Genomic DNA, 22,393 nt, shown 5'->3' on the forward strand with positions numbered 1-22,393 from the left:
CCGTGCAGACTTGCTTGAGGTGATGGAAAGTTCCTGCTTCCTGCCACCATGCTCTGAGAAGGGCTATTTCCTTAAAATCCTCTGCACAGCTTAGGGAACCACTTCTGAGAGGATGCGTCTCGGTCCCCTCTCCAGTCAATAGGCAGTGCCATATCACGAAAAAGGAGACCAATATAGCACCCTTTTCTATTACATCCGGGTATGCTGAAAAATCAGGGTGAGCTCACTCTCTTGCACCACTGGTCAACAACAGGGAAGGAGTAATTGCTTGGTCACTATGTTCTCGATTGTGCAAATGAATAGGAACAGTAATCTTACTTATATCAAGTTCTAGGTCAGTCAACAATAGTTATGGTACTGGGCGGCGTGGGAGAGTTACAAGGGTTGTCACCATTATCAGTGAATAGTCATATGAACCTACATGTAGTAAAAAATAATTTTTACTGACTCGGAGCACTAGCTTGGCTTAAGGCATGAAAAATATGGATGCGCTACCCAAGTGTCTAGAATACACTCTACTGATATATTGGGGGAAAAGGTTGCAAAACACACACAAGATCAATTTTGAAACAGAACTATAGTTAATAATATGTCTCTAAATCAGACTGCAATTTATTTAATTTTTAATATCGTTACTTAGTATATTTAGAACAGAGAACCTCTCTTGTGAAGAAGAGAGCTATACTGTAATTTGAAGATCATTTACAGTAGTATGGAAGTGCCTAAAGCAGAGCAGGCGGTCGAGGGGATTATTAGGGCTTTCTACAATACCTTACAATGACAGAACATATATATTTTTTAAAACATAAAATACCCATACAGCTTAGAATTAACAACAAACACAGCGCCAAAACCTGCCAACTGGTCGTTTGATTTTTTTCTAATCAAGCATTGCATGCATTTGCAGAAAGTAAATGTTTTAGAAATACTGACCTGGCCAAAGAAAGCTATTCTAAAATACGTGCCCAGCAGCCTCTTGCCAGTATGCATGACTTCAGTAACTTTGCTGTAGGCGCGATGAAGGGTGTCGTAGAGGTGGGCCAACCTCTGTGGAAAGAAGAGACATTTAAAAGTCTTCAGAGGACGCCTTTGTGATGAAAGAAATCCCTAGCGTTTTTACCAATGTATCTATTTTCAAAGCCCTTAAGTGGCGGGAAACAGGAGTGAGTCTGTAAAAAACAGACATGGGGTTCACCGGCACTTTCTTTTTTTGAAAAATAATTTTTGTATAAGAACACAACAAAACTCCATGTCAGCACACTGTATCTCACAGGATACCACAACAATTCAGCGTTTAAACCACCCGGTTTCACCCCTCCACCCCCAAATCCCCCCTCACAGACAAAAGGTACACATCACAGGTAATCTCCAACCCATAAGGCATTTTTCCTCCAGTCCCATAGTGTCAACAGTGAGGCCCTGATAACTTCCCCATAACCTCTTTATCTTCCCTCTTTAGGGGGGCATCCGCTGCCTTCATAAACCTTTAGCACAGCAGTCCTGCACCAATAATCCATGTCGATTTGTCGCTCCCCTACACTCGATGGATTGCTTGCACCACAATTGCGAACAGTTTTTATGCACAGCCACTGGAAATCCCAGGGTGGACAACAGTCAAAGGAATTTGCAGGGGCTTTCTTCCTCCCTGATGCTCAACAGGGTCGTCCTACAGAGATCTCTGTGCATAGGTCGGCACAAGGTCAAAGACCCTCCGTGACCCCGCCCAAAAGTCCTCTAGACTTGAACAGTCCCAGAGAGTATGGAGGGTTCACTAGCATTTAATATTTCCTTCAAAGAGACACCAAACTGAGTGTGTAAAGTTGGATTATACATGCAAATACTATTTTTATGAATGTAAAGCCATGGTTGTTAGTCATAAAACTTGGTTTACAGCTGTAGGAAAAGATCTACTCACATACTTTTTGAAGATAATAATTAATGTTCTTGGAGAAGAGACTGGACATTCCAAGTCAGTCTTGCTCTGAAAATTTGGCAACGTACTTGTTTGTGGAAATTCACACACATTTTCCTGGCTCATCCCCACTCTGGGTGAAGTTAGCCATTCACTACTCTAGAGTGCAGGAGAATATCCATTTCCAGGGTGGAAACAGAAATAGTACACCCCCAAAAAAATCTGTAAGCAGCTTCTCCACATGGAAAACAATTTTCTCAAGGGAAACAAATCACTTGCATTCATGCATGGCATTTCCCCATGCGGAAATATGCAATATGTATATTTTTTCAGTGGTGCCTCTGAATGAGAATAATTAGGAATTCACAAGGGTTTCCCACCTGAACTTCTGGAAACATGCAACTGTTACAACTTCGAAGTCACACACTTATAAATTCACAGAAAAATCTGACATTTCCTTCAAAGGTAGTAGGAAATCTATAAGAGTAACTTTCTGTTCAAGCTCTGTACCACCGCATCTCTCACGCTGCGTCTTGACGTCTGTGACAGTCAAAAGAATAGGCCGAAAGTCTAGTACATAGAAGAATCTGTTTAAATCTTTTTTCTCCTATTGCAGAGCCTCCTAGTACACCAAGCGCATGGTAGCACATTTGTCTGTCAATCCCTTGTTTCTCAGGTAGCATGGCACTATGGAAGCCAGTGAATACTTATTTGACACTTACTACCCTGCATGCAGAACTCTGCTAGTAAAATGTAATAGAGTACGAATCACAAAAATATGCAAAGGATTCAGAAAAGTCATCAGCAGTAAAGCAATATCTGTTTAAATCATAGATCTACATCGGTGTCACTCCTCTCTCATGGCTGCTCTGATGGATCGCCTACACAGCTGCCAATCTGCAAATCTTAGTATAGCGAGAAGAACAATAGTACATACACATGTTTTTTCTTAGAGCAATCCCTTCTGGTACGCGTGCATGAAACATGGGGGTGTTCTATAGGATTCTCCACCTTCGAAACCCATTTACGCTTATTCTGCTTGGCAATACATTTATGTGGTTACATGATGGGAACAGACATGCAAAATGTACTTAGAAAGCTCTGTCTGTGGATATCGAAAGTAGTTCGAATGGCAACACATCAACACTCTTTCACCATCTATATCCCTAAACTTCCGACTGCAGATCATCTACAGTACTTATGGTTTTTCTCCACTTACACTAAATTAGTTTTTTGCGGTGAGAAAAACCTCTGTGATTTAATATTGCAAATCCAACCTTTTGCTCATTTAAGTGGCACTTAGTTGTGCACAAGTTTTCGAGTAAAGCCCAAGGGTAAACAGTATGCTGCACTGTCATATATAAATTAACACTGCAGCATTATTTGCCTCAAACATTAGCAGGGGGTTTCGAAGTGATCTTCAAATTTTTTTTTTTTATTAAAGCACTGGAAAGTTGGGAGCTCCACAGAAAACAATGTCTCTTACCTGCCACACAATACGGTGCTGACAGTATCCTTCTGGAATACGCATGAGATAGATATGCTTACATTGACAGAGGGGTTAGAAAATACTGGCAACACTGACACAGCTTCCTTAAAGTAACAGGAAACATACTGAAGGTATGTCTGATGCCCAACTGGGAACCATCAGGCATGGACCACCGACCTGAACTAGAAATTAAAAAAGCCCAACATCTTAGGCTACCGGTTCGGCACAGAGTACTCAATCATGGCCGTCGCATCTACTGAGCAGACTAAAACTTTGTTGTTGAGGTCTCAGGGATTGCACTGTTGGAAAGCAAAAACACTTCAATCATAGTCAATTTTAACTCTAGTGCGAATGGAGGAAACAGGATTTGTATATATCTAGCTGTGTACCAAACAACCATTGGCTTTAAGAGATTATACAAAAAAAAGGATTCATGCGAGAAGTAGTTTGAAACCTATTCGCGTCTGTTTCAATAAAACAAACAGCAGAATGGCACAAAACCAATCTCCTTCCTTTTGGCACACTGAAAATATTTATTGATTATGTGTTTGAAGGTCATACATTGTATATTCTAAAAATGCAGTAAATGTAAATGAAAACCTTGATCACTCCCCGACATTGCCTAGATTTAGTTGTGCTATAGCATTGGCTTAGCCCTGTTTTTTTCAAAATAGGCCCATTCCCGCTCCAATTGCAAAGAGGGTTAAAAGTAGCTGAGAATCTTTAAACATTTCACGCATGTGAAGATGTTACCGGCCTGAGACATATAACGCCTAACGCCCCAGTAAAAGTGAAGAAGGCCTCCAAATGCAAACCTCAAAATCTCTCCGCTTCTCATAGATGGGAATGATGAGCTTGTAGATGTCTGCAATGAGCTCATAGCGTTCGGCCTTCCAGAGTCCATCTGCACACTGCTCCAGCAACTCCATGAGCACATCCTGGGGGGAAAAGATGGCGCATAAATCAAGTCATGCTTCTAAACAAATACAGGTAAATACAGAAGTCTGACAAAATAAAACCAAACGTTCAACATCCGGAAAACAGTAACATGTCTCTATCACCTTTTATACATGTTCCTTGCGCGTCTGTGTCAATACTCACAGGGACCAGATCAATGAAAGAACTTTAGGGTAAACATTGCCAATTAAATGAGTTCCAGTGAGAGTCATTCTAAGAAGAACAATCAATGTGGATATCCAGAAAATCTGCTAAGGAACCAGCCTCTAAGACCTATATTCGACAATTCTATCCAGGGTATGTCAATGATACTGTAGTGTGTTTATCTAGGTACCTGTATCGATATTCCTATTCTTGGCCCTTCTCCGGTTATAAATCACTAATATCCCTACAACGGCACAGAAACCCGTTTCATAAATTAGTCATAGCGCATGCTGTCACATTAAGCAAGCACTATTCCTCCAGCCCCCTAGAAAGCACACCGAGTTCTTAAACAAATCCAAACCTCCAGTAACCTGGGAAATCCCCGCCTGCGATTGTTTTGATTCCGTTCGAGAACTCCTGTAGAGCACTGTAAGAACGACCAGTTCTTAGTGACATCTTTATTGACGTCTTATGTCCATCCTTACGTCAAACCCGGCACCTTTCAGGTATAAATATACCAATGCTGCCTTAAGCAAAGACACGGTGGTGATGAACCTGGAGCAGCGACTACTTGCCGGAGAGCCCAGCTGATGCGAGAGCCCACGGACGCTGCCCCTCCCTTTTGACGCGCTGAGAGAGACGCTGTCTTTTCTCTTGCCGAGAAATCCAGCTTCCAGCGTTTCCAGCTTGCCCTTGCGGGTGACTGGGATACCGAGTCCTGAGAAAGAGAGACCAGCCCTCCTGCCTTCTATTACCCTGTGGAAAAGTAAATTTTGCCATGTTCTGTGTCCCTACGTGTTCCCCATCTTATGTTATATGTGCATGATTAATATACATATGTATTCCCTTATGATCGATTAAAGACGCAATTACAGTTGTGTCCATCTCTAGTATGCCAGTTTCCAGTTCTCGTGAAAGCTACGAGTATTAGGCCTATGTAAAGTTATGTTGCCACGTTTCACAGTGTGCACGTTAATTCAGTAAAAGTCCCCGTTTCCAGGCCTCAAAAGGGCCCGGACACCAGATTCAGCTCCTGTCTCCTGAACCCTCGCTGAGGAGCGATACAGCCCCCACCTGTATTCCTGACCCTTCACTTACTTCCTGCCTCACAGTGCCCGGCTCGGCCTGTCTCTGCCTGCCAGTCTGCCAAGAGTATGTTATGATTCTAGTTATCAGTCCAGCCCTCCTTCTCTGCATTCCTAAGCTACTGAATCGCATCAATAGTTTTAGTCATCGTCTAGCCTTTTCGTCTCCATGTAAGAGAAATACTGTATTAATGGTCATTTAATATTCCTCAAACACGCACTATATGTAGAATTATGTATGCACCAGTCTTAGAGTCTGTTAGCCTTTGCCCTGATAACTTTTGGATTCTATCAACATGTTCTCTAAACATCAGATACTAGATAGTGTTTAGGTACATGTCGCTCTGACTCTCCAGACTTTCGTCTCCTCTTCTAGCGCAGAAGTCATAGCCCCCAGTTCCTCCTAGTAACACGTCATTGCCAGCTTGTGCGCACCACTAGGTCAGAGGTCCCGGCTCCTTAGGTAGCCCCCTCCATGTTTCCGCCCCATTTATGACATATTCTGTTACGTTTACATCACATGTCTATGTATACGCCTCTTGTTACACCCACTTTATGCCTTATCTTTCGCGACTGCTATGAACTCCACCCACTGCTACGCCCTCTACACTGAATGTAATGCAATTGTTTTAGTATATATATGTTGTGTACTGTTATTAAAGTTAGCGCGCTCATCCCAGATCCTGTCCCGGCAGCTGCCGGGCTCTGCCATCCTATTCCCGTGCAGGTTGTCCTGTTCCTGTCCTTTATGCTGTATTAAAACCTGCAAACTCCAGCTACCTCGAATCTTGACTCTTATTTATTGAGCTATCTATTTGTATGAGTATCCTGAAAAATAGTACCAGTATTTAATTATTTATTTACCACATAATGGCGCCCGAATAGGGACTTGCCCTTTCCCCACGCGCCGGTGAAGCCACGCAAGCCCCCTGATCCTCTGCAGCCGTGACGGAACCATACCGGCCACGTGCAGATATTTCTGCTTCAAGTATCCCTCAGGCCCACGGAGGAGACGGAGGTTGCGGTCCAGCATCCAGACGAGGCGGTGGAGGAACGCGGCGAGTCTCAACCAGAGCCCAAGCCGAGAGTCCAAGGTCCGAGGTATCCGGAGGCCCACCCGTAACTGAAGTCCGAAGTTCGTAGTCCGTCGGCGTAGCAGTCCAGTCCAGTCCGAGGCCTTCGTTCTTGCTGCCCGGTGAGTACCGTTGCTGGGGTAGTATCTAGACAGGGTCAATTGATTTGTCTCTGGTCCGTGGGTTTGGGTACGCAAATCCAACACGAAGTGTTCACCTAGGTGGATGCGGGTCCTGACGTGTCTCTTTATGAGACCGGTATGTTTCGTACTGTTGTGGAAAAGTAAATTTTGCCATGTTCTGTGTCCCTACGTGTCCCCCATCTTATGCTATGTGTGCATGATTAATATGCATATGTATCCCCCATGTTTGATTAAAGACGCACTTACAGTTGTGTCCATCCCTAGTATGCCAGTTCCCAGTTCTCGTGAAAGCTACGAGTATTAGGCCTATGTAAGAGTACGTTGCCACGTTTCTCAGTGTGCACGTTATTTCATTGTAAAGTCCCCGTTTCTAGGCCTCAAAAGGGCCCGGACACCAGATTCAGCTCCTGTCTCCTGAACCCTCGCTGAGGAGCGATACAGCCCCCACCTGTATCCTCGACCCTTCACTTACTTCCTGCCTCACAGTGCCCGGCTCGGCCTGGCTCTGCCTACGAGTCTGCCAAGAGTATGTTATGATTCTAGTTATCAGTCCAGCCCTCCTTCTCTGCATTCCTAAGCTACTGAATCGCATCAATAGTTTCAGTCATTGTCTAGCCTTTACGTCTCCATGTAAGAGAAATACTGTATTCAATGGTCATTTAATATTCCTCAACACGCACTACATGTAGAATAATGCATGCTCCAGTCTTAGAGTCTGTTAGCCTCTCCCCTCCTGACTCTTAGTTTATATCAACATGTCCTCTAAACATTAGATACTAGATAGGGTTTAGGTACATGTCGCCCTGACTCTCCAGACTTCAGTCTCTGCTCCTAGCGCAGAGTTCATAGCCCCCAGCTTCTCCTAGTAACACGTCATTGTCAGTTTGCGCGCACCATTAGGTTAGAGGTCCCGGCTCCTTAGGTAGCCCCCTCCATGTTTCCGCCCCATTTATGACATATTCTGTTACGTTTACATCACATGTCTATGTATACGCCTTCTGTTACACCTACTTTCACCCTTATCTTTCGCGACTGCTATTGACCACACCCACTGCTCCGCCTATTGTATGTATTGTAATGCAACTGTTTTAGTATATATGCTTGTGTACTGTTATTAAAGTTAGCGCGCTCATTCCCTGTCCCCCCTGCAGGGCTCTGCCATCCTGTTCCCGTGCAGGTTGTCCTGTTCCTGTCCTTTATGCTGTATTAAACCTGCAAACTCCTACTACCTCGAATCTTGACTCTTATTTATTGAGCTATCTGTTATTGCTATGTCCAGTCAAACCTAGATCCGGTATTATTTATTTATATACCACATAATGGCGCCCGAATAGGGACTTGCCCTTTCCCCACGCGCCGGTGAAGCCACGCCGGCCCCCTGACCCTCTGCAGCCGTGACGGAACCATACCGTGCACGTGCAGATATTTCTGCTTCAAGTATCCCTCAGGCCCACGGAGGAGACGGAGGTGGCGGTCCAGCATCCAGACGAGGCGGTGGAGGAACGCGGCGAGTCCCGACCAGAGCCCAAGCCGAGAGTCCAAGGTCCGAGGTATCCGGAGGCCCACCCGTAACTGAAGTCCGAAGTTCGTCCGTCCGGCGTCGAAGCAGTCCAGTCCAGTCCGAGGCCTTCCTTTCTTGCTGCCCGGTGAGTACCGTTGCTGGGGTAGTATCTAGACAGGGTCAATCTAATTGACTCTGGTCCGTGGGTTTTGGTGGTACACAGACCCAAAACGAAGTGTCCACTTCGGTGGATGCGGGTCCTGACGCGTCTCTTTATGAGACCGGTAAGTTTCGTACTGTTTTAGCAGTGCATCTAGTTTCTGTTCTAGTCAGTTCTGTTCTCGAGAAGATTCATGTATTCTGTTTTCAGTATTCCAGGTAGTATTCTGTTCGAACTGTTATTTTAAATGTTCTTCATGTATTTTTAATGTCGTGGTATGAAAGTGGTGTAATTATCGTGTTCATTGTGTATTGTATTGTGTCTAGATTACAGTTCAGTCATGCCCCTATTTTCCAAACTACGTCAGTTAAAAACCAGAAAAGGTCTGTTAGAAGCAGCAGTTCCTGTCCCGCTTAGGGACAGTCCAGGTCATTTTATGTATCAGAAGCATGGCATAAGTGCCATATTATATCTAGATTTATGGGTAGAGTACACCAAAGAGTTAGAAGAAAAGTATAGATGGCCCGTATCAGGCACATGGGATGCCGAGTGCATCATGCGAGTAGAAGAAGCATTATGGAAAAAGAAAGCCAGACAGTCACAGAAAGATGCCATCGAGTTATGGCGCAAAGAATCTCATAAAAGAACCGAAAAAGAAATCAGAAAGTCAGAATTAAGTAGAGAATCCTTAGAACGAGCCCAAGAAAGGGAACTAATCGAGATAGGTGAACGAGTTAAAACCGAACAGTCAGACAGACAGAGGAATGCCCTCATTAAGGGTATGTATCCTCTTCTTGCCGAGGGCTTGCCAAAAGCGACCCCGGAGGCATCCAGTAATTTTCCGCCACCCTTAGTTCCGACCAAGCTACGTCATAAACCGACCGCAGCTGATATTTTTATTTCGTCACTATGTTTTACGAGATTTTGATCCGAGATTGTCTAATGTTCCGCAGCATCTATGGGCGCAAGGTCCAACTGATGTTGGTTTTATGCAAATCACACCCCATCGTGTGACTCTGAAACCAGGTGTAGTGTTACCACGAATCAGACAGTACAGATTGCCACCCGAGGCTGTAGCAGCCTTATCCAAGATTATTGACGAGCTTATTGCTCAAGGAGTGGTTGTGGAAACTGACTCCAATGTATGTAATTCTCCTATCATTCCAGTCATGAAACGTACTGATCCAAATGCACCTCCAGTATATCGATTAGTGATTGACCTTCGAGAACTTAATAAATGTATCATTCCCCAGTACCCAGTTGTTCCAGATATTTCTTCCCTATTGACAGCTATTGATTCTGAAGCTACATTTTTCACAGTCATAGACCTCAAGAACGCATTTTTCAGTGTCCCCATTCATCCAGACAGCCAGTTTCTTTTCGGATTCTGTTTAAATGGAAGGAGCTATAAATTCACACGAGCTCCTCAAGGTTTCACAGAAAGTCCTAGCATTTACAGTCAAGCACTTAAGAGACAACTAGACAATATTCACATGCCAACTGACACTGCCCTGCTCCAGTATGTCGATGATCTACTGATCACAGCCCGTTCTGAACGTGACTGCGAGCGAGCGTCACTTACAGTCCTGTATTTCCTAGCCGAGATGGGGCACAAGGTGTCCCCTTCGAAGCTTCAATTCTGTGTCCAGCAAGTGATCTATTTAGGCCACTTACTGTCCAAGAGGGGTAGGCAGTTGACACCTGACCGTATCCAGTTAATAGCGAGTCTTCCTCAGCCCAAGACCCAGAAGGAGGTACGAGCTTTTATTGGCCTCACTTCTTATTGCCGACAATGGATTCCTCAGTATGCATTTCTAGCCAAACCACTGATACAGTTAACGACACAGGAGGCAGCCGTATCGACTGTCCTCCCTTGGACATCTGAACATACACTTGCTTTTAATGAATTAAAGAAAGCTTTATGCCAAGCTCCTGTTCTAGCTACACCGAACTACAGTAAGCCTTTTACACTTTTTGTCACAGAACGCGAAGGTACAGCATTATCTGTTCTCACACAAGATCAAGCAGGACAATACAAGCCTTGTGCTTATTTTTTCTAGCACGTTAGATCCAGTAGCCCAGGCTCTGCCTGCGTGCCTCAAGTCAGTTGCAGCCACAGCACTAGCTATCAGACAAAGTGATTCCATAGTATTAGGACACTCCCTGACAGTACAAGTTCCACACTCCGTGGAAGTTCTTTTAAACCGAACACAGACTCAACACTTGACAATTGCACGTTTAACAGGTTATGAACTGACACTGTTCCAGCCACACATAGAAATCAGACGCTGCAACGTTCTAAATCCTGCTACACTGTTACCGTCAGTTACTTCAAATCCTGCCACACATGACTGTGTGGAAGTAGTTAACACCATGACAAAGCCCAGACAAGACCTGACAGATATTCCATTACCAGATCCCGACCTGACACTTTATGTGGATGGTTCATGTATGAGAACAAGTACAGGAGAACTAGTAGGCGCGTATGCAGTGACTACTGACACTGAAGTTTTAGAGACACACCGTATTGATATCCTGTCCGCTCAAGCAGCAGAGCTAGTCGCTCTGACCCAAGCCTGCATACGTGCCAAGAACCTGAAAGTTAATATTTACACAGATTCACGTTATGCATTCGGAGTCGTACACGACTTTGGAGTGCTCTGGCAAGAGAGAGGTTTCATGACTTCTCATGGAACCAAGATTCAGCATGGTCTCCTTATCCAAGCTCTGTTAGATGCAATACATTTACCGACAGCTATCGCTATCATGAAATGCAAAGCACACACGAAAGTCACTGACATTATTTCCCAAGGTAACGATCTAGCAGACCGAACAGCCAAGCTCACAGCCCAGACTCCAGACATTCCAGTTAACCTGACACAGACATCCACTCCAGATCCGACTACATGTATGACAGTTAAGGACCCCATCCAAGATGTCATAGATATCCAGTCACATGCTACTCCCGAAGAAATCAAGAAATGGTCCGAACAAGGAGGGGTCCAGACAGATCAGGGATGGTTGACGAAGGGAAAAGCCACATGGTTTCTCCCTGACTCAATGGTTCAAGCCATTATTAATACCGCACATAGTCCTGCACATTTAGGAGAAAAAGCCATGTTAGACAGTATCCAGAACATTTGGTTCAACAAGCATTTACGAGCTGCAGCCAAGCAGAAAGTCCGCACCTGTATGATATGTTGCCAGTTCAATCCAGGTAAAAGTGTCCCGGTGGAACAAGGTGGATTTCAGCCTCCTGACCACCCTTTTGAGGTCCTCCAGATGGATTACATTCAGATGGAGCGATGTCGAGGTTTCAAGTATGTCCTTGTAGTTGTATGCGCTTTGTCCAGAGGGACAGAAGCATATCCAGTTCCAGATTACACAGCCGCGACCACTGCCAAGCAGTTGGTTCGTGAATTTTTCCCCCGCTATGGACTCCCTAGGGTCGTGTATTCAGACAACGGCCAGCCATTCTCATCAGAGTTAATCAAGCATGTTTCCCTTTTGTTAGGGTACCAGTGGAAGTTCCATTGTGTACGCCATCCTGAAGCAGCAGGTCTCGTAGAGAGACATAACCAGACCCTGAAAAACCGTATTGCCAAGATCTGTCAAGAAAAAGGTGTAGACTGGTTAGTTGCCCTGCCAGTTGCTTTGTTTTATATGCGCATGGTCGCACATTCCAGATCAGGTCTGTCCCCTTATGAGGTCGTATTCGGCCGCCCCCCGAACATGTGGGGTACACCTAGACCACGAAGTATTACAGATGTTTCCAGTAATATGCTGACAGATTACCTAGCTTCCTTGATGTCTGCCCTACACTCTTGTCGTTCACAGGTTGCCGCTGCATTTCCTGACAATACTGAAGTCAAGCCACACGAGGTCCTTCCCGGCACTCTGGTTTTAATCAGGAACTTTGATCGTTCAAGTCCGCTGGAACCTCGCTGGAAGGAGCCGAAGTTAGTCCTTCTGACCACCCGTACAGCCGTGAAGTTGGAGGGCTGAAAAGGCTGGGTGCACCTGTCTCACGTCAAGAAATTTCATGGACTAAGAACTAAAACGTTCAATGACACTTCTACAGACACTTCCGAGTCTAAACATTGCCCTATTCTCAAGGACTGTCCCGCTACTGACTTTGACTCAAAGCCCTCCCTGTTAGAGAAAACTCCGCAGCAGGAGTATAAACAGAAGCTCCGGTCTAGTAAAATAAGTCAGCCAGTTTAATTGTCTAAGTCCCCCTCGGGTGAAACGGTTAGACAGGTATCTGACATGTATGAGATAGACCCCCATAGTGAGAGAGTTAGTCAAAACTCTATCAGATGTATCATTATTCTATGTTTTCTTCTATTTTTGAGTTTGATGGTTACCTGCACAAGTTATGCATTGCATTTATGTTTTTCAATTCCTCATGTAAATAAGTTTTCTAATGCTACAGTAGAGCACACATTCAGTGATCTGCCTCCTCACGAGCTATCCTATCGTCTTGCTATGCGCAACAATACATTTATCAGAATGCTACATTATTCACACCAGACCAGCAATGCCACTAATTGTTGGGTGTGTGGTCGACTCCCCCCTTTCCAGACACCGAAGGGAGTTCTGCCACTCTTTCCTTATCCGTTTTCACATAATGGTTCATGTGGAGCCTGGTCCATGTTAACGTCATCCTCAACAGATATGTCCCTTCTGAACAGTACATGTTTTCCAGACAGGCAAGGTCTTTCCCATAGAACAGGGTTAGATCTAGAAAATGAAGTTTATAATTTGGGTAATTATTCTTCGAATTTTATGGTCCTGAATGTTCAGTCTGATCCTACTCCAGACTTACCTGCTATTTCAGTACTACCAGTCAAAGGCGAATTATGTGTCAGAAAGAATGGTTCCGCACATGTAGGACATAGTGATTGTACTACTATTGTCAAGTATAGTGACAGTGGGAAATCTATTTTCAAAGCTTCACGTCATTCTTATTTTGTTTGTGGTCAGACCGCATATGTACGTCTGCCCCTTGATTGGGATGGAACCTGTTACATTGCCTTCCTACTGCCACCAGTTTTTCTAGCCCCATCCGATTATCATAGAAACACACATCTAGTACACATTAGACATAGAAGGGAGATCGAGTCCCCGATTGTCGATCAAACTGAAACTGCTCTAGAACAATATACAGACTTTAATAAAGGATTCTTCTTCTTTATAGGCCCCATCCAGAATAGTAAGCTAATCCGTAGGTTAACCAGAACCCTTGAAGCAGTAGTGAATGAGACTACTTCTGCTCTAGGTAACTTAACCGAAGAGCAATCTGCTATGAGATTTGTTGTGCTCCAAAATCGTCTCGTTCTTGACGTCATACTGGCCGATAGAGGAGGAGCATGTAGAGTCATCGGATCTAGTTGCTGCATTTTCATTCCTAATAACGCGCCGTCTGTTTATTCAGCTATAACCAGACTTCATAAAATTGCTCATCAGTTACACCAGAATCCAGGCACCTGGACATGGTCCGGTTGGCTCTGGAGTATAATTTCTGCCTGGGGATGGAAAGTACTGTCATTCCTAGGTATAGCAGTAATGATCATTTTCAGTTGCTGCCTCTGTTTACAATGTGGCCCTGCGATTTGCGGCATTTGTGCTACATCCTGTATTCCTAGTCCTAAGTCCCGTTCTAAGCCAATTCGAGACGAGCAAATGATACTGTATGAAATGATAGATGGTATCATGAATATTGATGTTTCCTGATGGAAACGTAGTGACAAGGAGGGAATGTGGAAAAGTAAATTTTGCCATGTTCTGTGTCCCTACGTGTTCCCCATCTTATGTTATATGTGCATGATTAATATACATATGTATTCCCTTATGATCGATTAAAGACGCAATTACAGTTGTGTCCATCTCTAGTATGCCAGTTTCCAGTTCTCGTGAAAGCTACGAGTATTAGGCCTATGTAAAGTTATGTTGCCACGTTTCACAGTGTGCACGTTAATTCAGTAAAAGTCCCCGTTTCCAGGCCTCAAAAGGGCCCGGACACCAGATTCAGCTCCTGTCTCCTGAACCCTCGCTGAGGAGCGATACAGCCCCCACCTGTATTCCTGACCCTTCACTTACTTCCTGCCTCACAGTGCCCGGCTCGGCCTGGCTCTGCCTGCCAGTCTGCCAAGAGTATGTTATGATTCTAGTTATCAGTCCAGCCCTCCTTCTCTGCATTCCTAAGCTACTGAATCGCATCAATAGTTTTAGTCATCGTCTAGCCTTTTCGTCTCCATGTAAGAGAAATACTGTATTAATGGTCATTTAATATTCCTCAAACACGCACTATATGTAGAATTATGTATGCACCAGTCTTAGAGTCTGTTAGCCTTTGCCCTGATAACTTTTGGATTCTATCAACATGTTCTCTAAACATCAGATACTAGATAGTGTTTAGGTACATGTTGCTCTGACTCTCCAGACTTTCGTCTCCTCTTCTAGCGCAGAAGTCATAGCCCCCAGTTCCTCCTAGTAACACGTCATTGCCAGCTTGTGCGCACCACTAGGTCAGAGGTCCCGGCTCCTTAGGTAGCCCCCTCCATGTTTCCGCCCCATTTATGACATATTCTGTTACGTTTACATCACATGTCTATGTATACGCCTCTTGTTACACCCACTTTATGCCTTATCTTTCGCGACTGCTATGAACTCCACCCACTGCTACGCCCTCTACACTGAATGTAATGCAATGTTTTAGTAAATATATGTTGTGTACTGTTATTAAAGTTAGCGCGCTCATCCCAGATCCTGTCCCGGCAGCTGCCGGGCTCTGCCATCCTATTCCCGTGCAGGTTGTCCTGTTCCTGTCCTTTATGCTGTATTAAAACCTGCAAACTCCAGCTACCTCGAATCTTGACTCTTATTTATTGAGCTATCTATTTGTATGAGTATCCTGAAAAATAGTACCGGTATTTAATTATTTATTTACCACAACCCAGGTACTGAACTGACTAGACCCTTACAGAGAATTCTTGAGTCAGATTCTTGGCAAAACAAACTTAACTTAAACTGCTACTTACTTACTTCTTCCCACGTATTAGGCTTAGGTCAGGTACACCGGGGTAGGCGTAGTTAGAAGCACCAGTTGAGTACGATTAGTCAATGTATATATGTATGTATCTATTTTATCCATTTTAAAGTATCATATGACTAAGAAACCATATCCATGCTTTTACAGTATTATTTCATAATCCTGCTTTTACTATATGCATTCTATTTAACCCTAAGTATTGCAATTGTAGCGATTCATTTCTCTTGTATGAGAAAAGAGACTGCTCAATAAATAACACCTTTTATTGAAAACGCCAGTCTCTTCTTTTTCTCCGCAAATCTGGTGAAACTAAGTACGCACGTATTGACTGAGTGAAATAGCTGTCTTTTGTTTTCACACAACTCTAGAGATACACTCTTAATCAGGGAGAGCAAAGTTGTCATGTTTTATGGTTGTCAGAAACTGAATCCCTTCTTGTCTATCCAGGGAGGTTAAACTCCTCCTCGCCTATTCGAGAAAGTTTCTAGTGAACTCTGAGCTAGCTGGCACAGAAAACTTAAGTCTAATATCGTCAGTACAGACCTAGTTAACCACAGTCCTACGTCTATACTACTGAAGATATTATTCCAATGCGCAGAGCCTATTGGGAATATAGGAACTACACTACATGGCGCCCAACGGTTTGGTAAGGCGATAAATCTAACCCAAGGCATTAGAGTAACTCAGTCGTGCTTTTTCACACAGACCCTTTCTCCCGTAAATACTCCAAAGACGTGTGGAGTGGGTCAAAGGTTAAAATCCGCCGGAACTTAGTAGAAAGAGATTTCTATGTATAGTTTTTGGTTTATTCAACGTTGAAGGATACAGTGTTCCAAAATATTGTGCACCTAATCTTTGTTTCCTTGAAACTTGATCTGCAACGAAAACCTTCCTGTCAGTAAAATGTCAGACAGCGAAGGAGAAAGGGAGGCAGCTAGAATAGCAGCTCAACTCCTAGCGGATGACACAAGTCTCCTGCAGACTGACCCGGACGCAATACTCATCCCGGTCAACATAAGAAAAACTATAACACTCAAACTTATAGAAAATGGACTGACATCGAGAGGTGGTACAGTCATATTTGTGATTGAGGCACACGAATATCGGCAGACAGAGGTATTCTATTCAAGGATAAACTTTCCAGCAGCAAACGCTGTCACAAAAGAGTTCCACTATTATAAAATAGAGGAACCTCCGGATGACTACACTCCTTTCGAGGAGGTGGAAATCCCATTAAAATACCAAGAGCACCTGCTTTAAAGGTGCCCTAAAACATAATAATCACATCACCAGGCTCGGTCCACTAGGTAGACCAGGAGCAACGTGGCCGGTTCTAGCCAGCTACACACCACATCCAGACATCGAAAAAATTTCAATACCAGAACTTTTAGCGCAGCGAAAACAACTGATTAAAATACATAGACAATTAGTCCAATATGTAATGCGGACTTCAACAGTTCAACCAGCTATTAACATTCCTCATCAGGGGAACACAAATAAAATCACACCACAGAACATACAGTCATGTCTGGGTAAAGTACCCATAAAACGGGAACAAATTCCATTCTGGTTAGCACAAAAAATCACTCAGATAGAGGCAGTATTTCCAGATACTACCCCTGTTGAGAAACACAGAATTCTGACTATCCGTCTTTCAATGGGAATCGCACCACATGTGGAGGACTGTGACACTTGGGGCACAGCCTTAGCTTCCATTTACACAAAAACACATGGTGTTCCATCCATGGCGGTGATACCAGATGTGCTAAGACAGATTCAAAACGAATACGGTCCAGAACCTGCTTTAACTCTGGGTATGAAATTACTGAAAGACTTCAAGCAGGTCTCGGCTATACTACTAGCCAACATAAAAGGGGAAGCGGCATCTGTGGCGATCCGCCAGAAATTGAGAGAAACAGATATAGCAGACCAACCAATTGAACATGCCAGAATCATAGAAAAATCCTATGAAGAACTAGGAAGAGATAGTTTGGGTGGGAAACCAGTAAAACCCCAACTAACTGAAAATCCTGAAAAGATATTTATTAAAAACAATCTAAACACTCCAAAAAAGAACTGGGATGGAAATAATCAATCCACTCCCAAAGAAAAAATATTCCAGTCCAGAGGAAGGTCTCCTCGGCGGAGAGAAAGATCTCCGGACCAAGGACACAAGTCTCCCCAGAGGGAGCCCTCTGAGAAAAGATACAACCTTAAAAATAGGGATAATTTGAAGAAACCTGATAGATATCAAGATATTGATACACGTCCCTCTCGATCTTTTCAGACTTCCTCGCAGAAATCGGAAAGAAGAGGACGGTCAGAACACAGGGAAGAGCACGTCAAGTCCAAAGACAAGGAACCTGCTCATCAAAGTAAAAAATTACAATTTCCAAAAAAGAAGGTAGCCAGTATTAAAGTAATCAAAAATGCCGAGGATACTGAGGACACAGCTGAAAAACGGAGAGTGGGCTCAGACAATGCTAGACAGCGCAGCAGAAGTGAGCATAGCTCGCAAGATCCTGATGAATCATCTGGAGACAGTGGACACAAATGAATACATTCAGGTGGAAACTGCAGATACCAAAGTTAGCAAACCTCATAAAATATACGAAATAACATTACGTATAGAGGGAGATAAGACTAGGAAAATAAGGGGTCTATTTTGGGATAACCTCTCCAAAGGCTATGACATCCTTTTAGCTTAAAGAGACTGGCCACCGGAGTTTGTCAGGGAGTGCCCTCATGGCGAAGAAATGATTATGCCTGCCTTCTCAAATCACATTCCAATTCATAAAAAATATACACTTGCCAGAAAGTAGGCAGTAGCCCAAGCTCCTGCATTATATAAACACCATGTTGGATGGGATGAGGACTCTCCTCCTCACAAAATCCAGTTAAAATCTCAACCAACTGCACAAAGGCAGTACCCAATTAAGCAAGAAGCTAAAAAAACAGGTCAGGGAGATCTTAGATCACCTTGAATATCAGGGGTTGATTGAAACATGCACCTCACAAATGAACAATCCTTTGTTTCCTGTCTTCAAGCCAGACGATTCATATAGTCTAGTTTTGGACTACAGACATCTAAACTCATGTTGCAAAACTTTTGCAGTACAAAACTCACACAGTCCAGCACTAATGAATAACATTGTGCGCAAAAAATACAAAACAACATTAGACATCTCTAATGGATTCTTTTGTCAAAACATAGCACCTGAAAGCAGATATTTGACCGCTTTCTCAATAAATGGCTCGCAGAAAAATTCTGTCGACTGCCACAGGGGTTCAAGAACAGCCCAGGATTATTCTCAGCGAGAGTAACAGAGTTACTACAAATGTATGATGATGAGGCATTATCGTATGTCGATGACATCTATCTAACAGATGATGACTTGGATACTCCCTTGAAAAGAGTGAACACCATAATACTTGGGTTCGCAGCAGAGGGTTACAAATTCAACTTTAAGAAATCACGAATTGCCCATCTAACTGTCCTGTTTTTAGGATATGAATTATCAAGTGAAGGCAAAAGCCTGGCAGACAATTTCTTAGAGACATGTGCTGTAATCCAAGCACCAAGAACGCTGAAAAACTTACAATCAATTCTAGGTTTCCTGAATTTCGGAAGAACTTACATTCTAAATTATACAGAGAGGGTTAAACCTCTCTATGAACTAATAAAACCAGATTTTAAAACAATCAATTGGACTCAAAAACACACAGAAATGTTGAGATCATTGCAAACAGACATGTTAGCTAAAACAAAATTGCAAACACGCGATAACACACGCAACCTTGTGATTCGAGTCATCCCAGGAAGATGCGGATTCACATACCTAACCTCTAATGAGGGAGAAAAGGTACCAATAGCATACAAATCACATTTGTACACAAAAGCTGAAATAAAATTTAGCCCAACGGAAAAAATTCTAACTGCGGTGCAGACTGCGGTAGCAAAAGAAAGAGCCCTAGCACAAGGTATACGAATAATCATCGTTACACCAGTACCAGCTCTAGAAGCGGTAACAAAGGCAAGCATTCCAAATGCTAAAGCACTACATCCGAGATGGATACAATGGGTTAATTCTCTTGCTGCCACAGACGTAGTATACGAATTTGATCCTAACTTAAAAACACAAGAATTTCTCCAATATGAATTTGAATGTCCTCTGCCGACCGAAATCTTGCCTCTTGAACACTACGGTTGTATAATATATACAGACGGATCAGCACAGCCCGCAGTTGGGGGTAAACAAGCTTACAGTGCTGCGTGCGCGATTGTTAAAGGTCGTTGGCACGAAGGAAAATTTAGACCACTGGTCACTAAAACACAATCTCTAGGAGATTGTACAGCTCAGCGAGCTGAACTACTAGCATTGAGGATGGCGCTTGAAAATACCGATCGCGAATTCCCCACACTCATAGTGTGCGATTCATATTATTGCGTTCAGTCTTATAATGAATACTTGCAGAATTGGATTCTAAATGGTTTCAAAGATGCATAGGGTGGCACAATCAAGCATAAAACGCTTTGGGAACAAGTAGTTCTTTTACAAAAGGAACTACAAAAGACTCATGTGATACATACACTGAGTCATCAACGTGTTGGCGTTCACGTTGCAGGGAATTCATTGGCTGATGAGGCCGCGAAGGCAGCAGTACAAACGGCTTCCGTAGCCGCCATCACTCGGTCAAAAACAGAAATAGACAGCGAAATACTGCAAGCTGTCAGCGCTACAGTAAAAAATGAAATAAAACACTCCCAAAAGGCTTTCCAGGAAAGTACTCATACATAACTGTTGTTAATAACGTTCCATTTGCTCGAATCCCTGGAGTGGGGGATAGGGCAATTCCAAACATGGAACATAGGTTAGGACTAATAATAGCGGCACACGAAGGGCTCGCTTCTGCACACGCTGGTGTTTCAGCCACAGTATCATTATTAAAACAGAGATACTGGTGGCCACGCATGAGAAGACAAACTAGGAACTATGTTCTAGAATGTGAAAAATGCCAAAAAATGAAGGTATCAACAGTGAGACGACCAGCACAGACGCCCCTTCTAATCTCAGATAAACCATTAGCTTGTGTTTACTTGGACCACTGTGGTCCCTTACAAAGGGATGGCAACTATAAATATATCATGGTCGCAGTGGATTCCTGCACGATATTCATTTGGATGTGGCCCCAGCGCTCGGCTGTTGCCAGAACGGTTATAAAAGATTCGAGAGTCTATAACGGCATATACGCAATGGGCATGCTACATTCTGACCAGTGTCCTGCTTCTAAGCTCTCGAGCTTGTGGGGAAGGCAATGGCCAGCATGGGCATTGCATTGCGGGACTCTTATCACTTCCTTCCTGAGGGAAATGGGATGGTGGAATGAATAAAACGTGACATAAAGCAATCTATAACGGCAAAGGTATTAAGTTCGGGGGCTGGATGGGTCAAACATTTAATAAGTGTCCAACGTAGTCTTAATAATCTGCCAAGAAATTCTCTAAGAGGTCTCAGTCCGTACGAACTATTGTTCGGGACTAGAATGCAAATCCAGGACCTCGATAGTCAAACTTCAGTGGTGGAAGGAAAATGCTTTGATATCAAAGATCGTTTGGCTATTTTACAGGACTTAAATGAAAAAAGAAAAGACCTGAGCAACATAAAGTTGAAACAACAGCCAACAGCCACTGAAGAGAAACCACCTGTCCCAGCAAGGCCTGTATGGATTCCAAAGATTGAGGATCTGGTCAGAGAGAAAATCGCGGTGAAGAAGGAATTTGGGCCTTCTTACAGAAAAGCAGTACCTGTCTTAGCTGTCAACGGAACAAGATCAGTTGTACTACCGCCCCTTGCTGGTAAAAAGGAGAACCGAGTTGTATCCATCGACCTGGTTAAACCACAATCATGTGGCAAATAATAAGTAGTAGGCCAAGTGGACTCCCAAGAAATAGCAGAACACCAAAGTTTGCTACAAATCAAGAGGTTCAAACTGAAAGACTAATCACATTTGATAAACCTACAGCGAGTCAACAAGGACTATAATCCACATTTGGATTATAGTCTGGACTATAGTATGGACTATGCAACAAAGCCATGGAGCTTATGCCTCTTGAAACCCAAATTGCAACAATTCGTCAAGAAACACCAATCTACAATGATGTAGCCACAGACTATGCTAATGAAACAAAGAAAATTCCAAAAGCAAAAATAAATTCAGAAGCAATTGAAACAATTGACAGAACTGCATCAGGCTACTTCATCAATTTCGATGACTTTTCTGAGGATCCGAGCGAACCTGAGGAACAGCCGACAACATCAAAGACTTTTAAAGACAAAGCAAAGAAACTCTTTCATCAACTACAAGAAACCTATCTGATTTCTCCATGGATTGAATTTTGGGTGGTGCTAGGTGTACTTTTCCTCCTGCTTTGGCTCATCATGGTAATATGCTTGGGACACTATATTGAAGGAAATATGTTACAATGGACACAGCAAGTCAGAATATCAACTTGGTCCTAAAGCCACACAAGTCTTCACACATCGAGAAAAGAGAACTTTCTTCAGTAAACTTCACAGCCAATCCTATACCCGGTGGGGTAGCATGGGACAAAACAGACTATGACATATATGGCCCGGTCGAACTCCTGAAGTATCCACATCAATTTAAGATTTCCTTAAGTGACTTTGTAAAACCGAGCACATTTTCTGATGATTGGGACTTTGAAAGTATTAATGATATGATGTCAGACTTAGTTATGTCAGCTAAATTTACAGAACATGATTATTTACAGGGTTCATCTAATTATGACCAGATGTACTGTTACAACCACTATGCTAACCATTATTTGCATAAATCTGCTCAACCTAGAAATG

General features: G+C 43.4%; 1 protein-coding gene across 9 annotated transcripts in view; it reads right to left on the reverse strand.

Annotated features, from left to right (window-relative positions):
- The window catches only part of DOCK9 (dedicator of cytokinesis 9), a 1,161,971-nt gene that overhangs the window by 135,343 nt on the left and 1,004,235 nt on the right, over positions 1 to 22,393 (reverse strand). For all 9 annotated transcript variants that reach the window (XM_078657525.1, XM_078657521.1, XM_078657523.1 and 6 more), the window contains exons 46-47: positions 4,217 to 4,339; positions 934 to 1,047 (exon numbers count right to left, since the gene is read on the reverse strand). In XM_078657525.1, coding sequence (XP_078513651.1) covers positions 934 to 1,047; positions 4,217 to 4,339 — 237 coding nt within the window. The remainder of the gene's footprint in view (positions 1 to 933; positions 1,048 to 4,216; positions 4,340 to 22,393) is intronic.

The sequence above is a fragment of the Lissotriton helveticus genome, chromosome 8, assembly GCF_964261635.1.
Source record: "Lissotriton helveticus chromosome 8, aLisHel1.1, whole genome shotgun sequence".
Classification (NCBI taxonomy): Eukaryota; Metazoa; Chordata; class Amphibia; order Caudata; family Salamandridae; genus Lissotriton; species Lissotriton helveticus.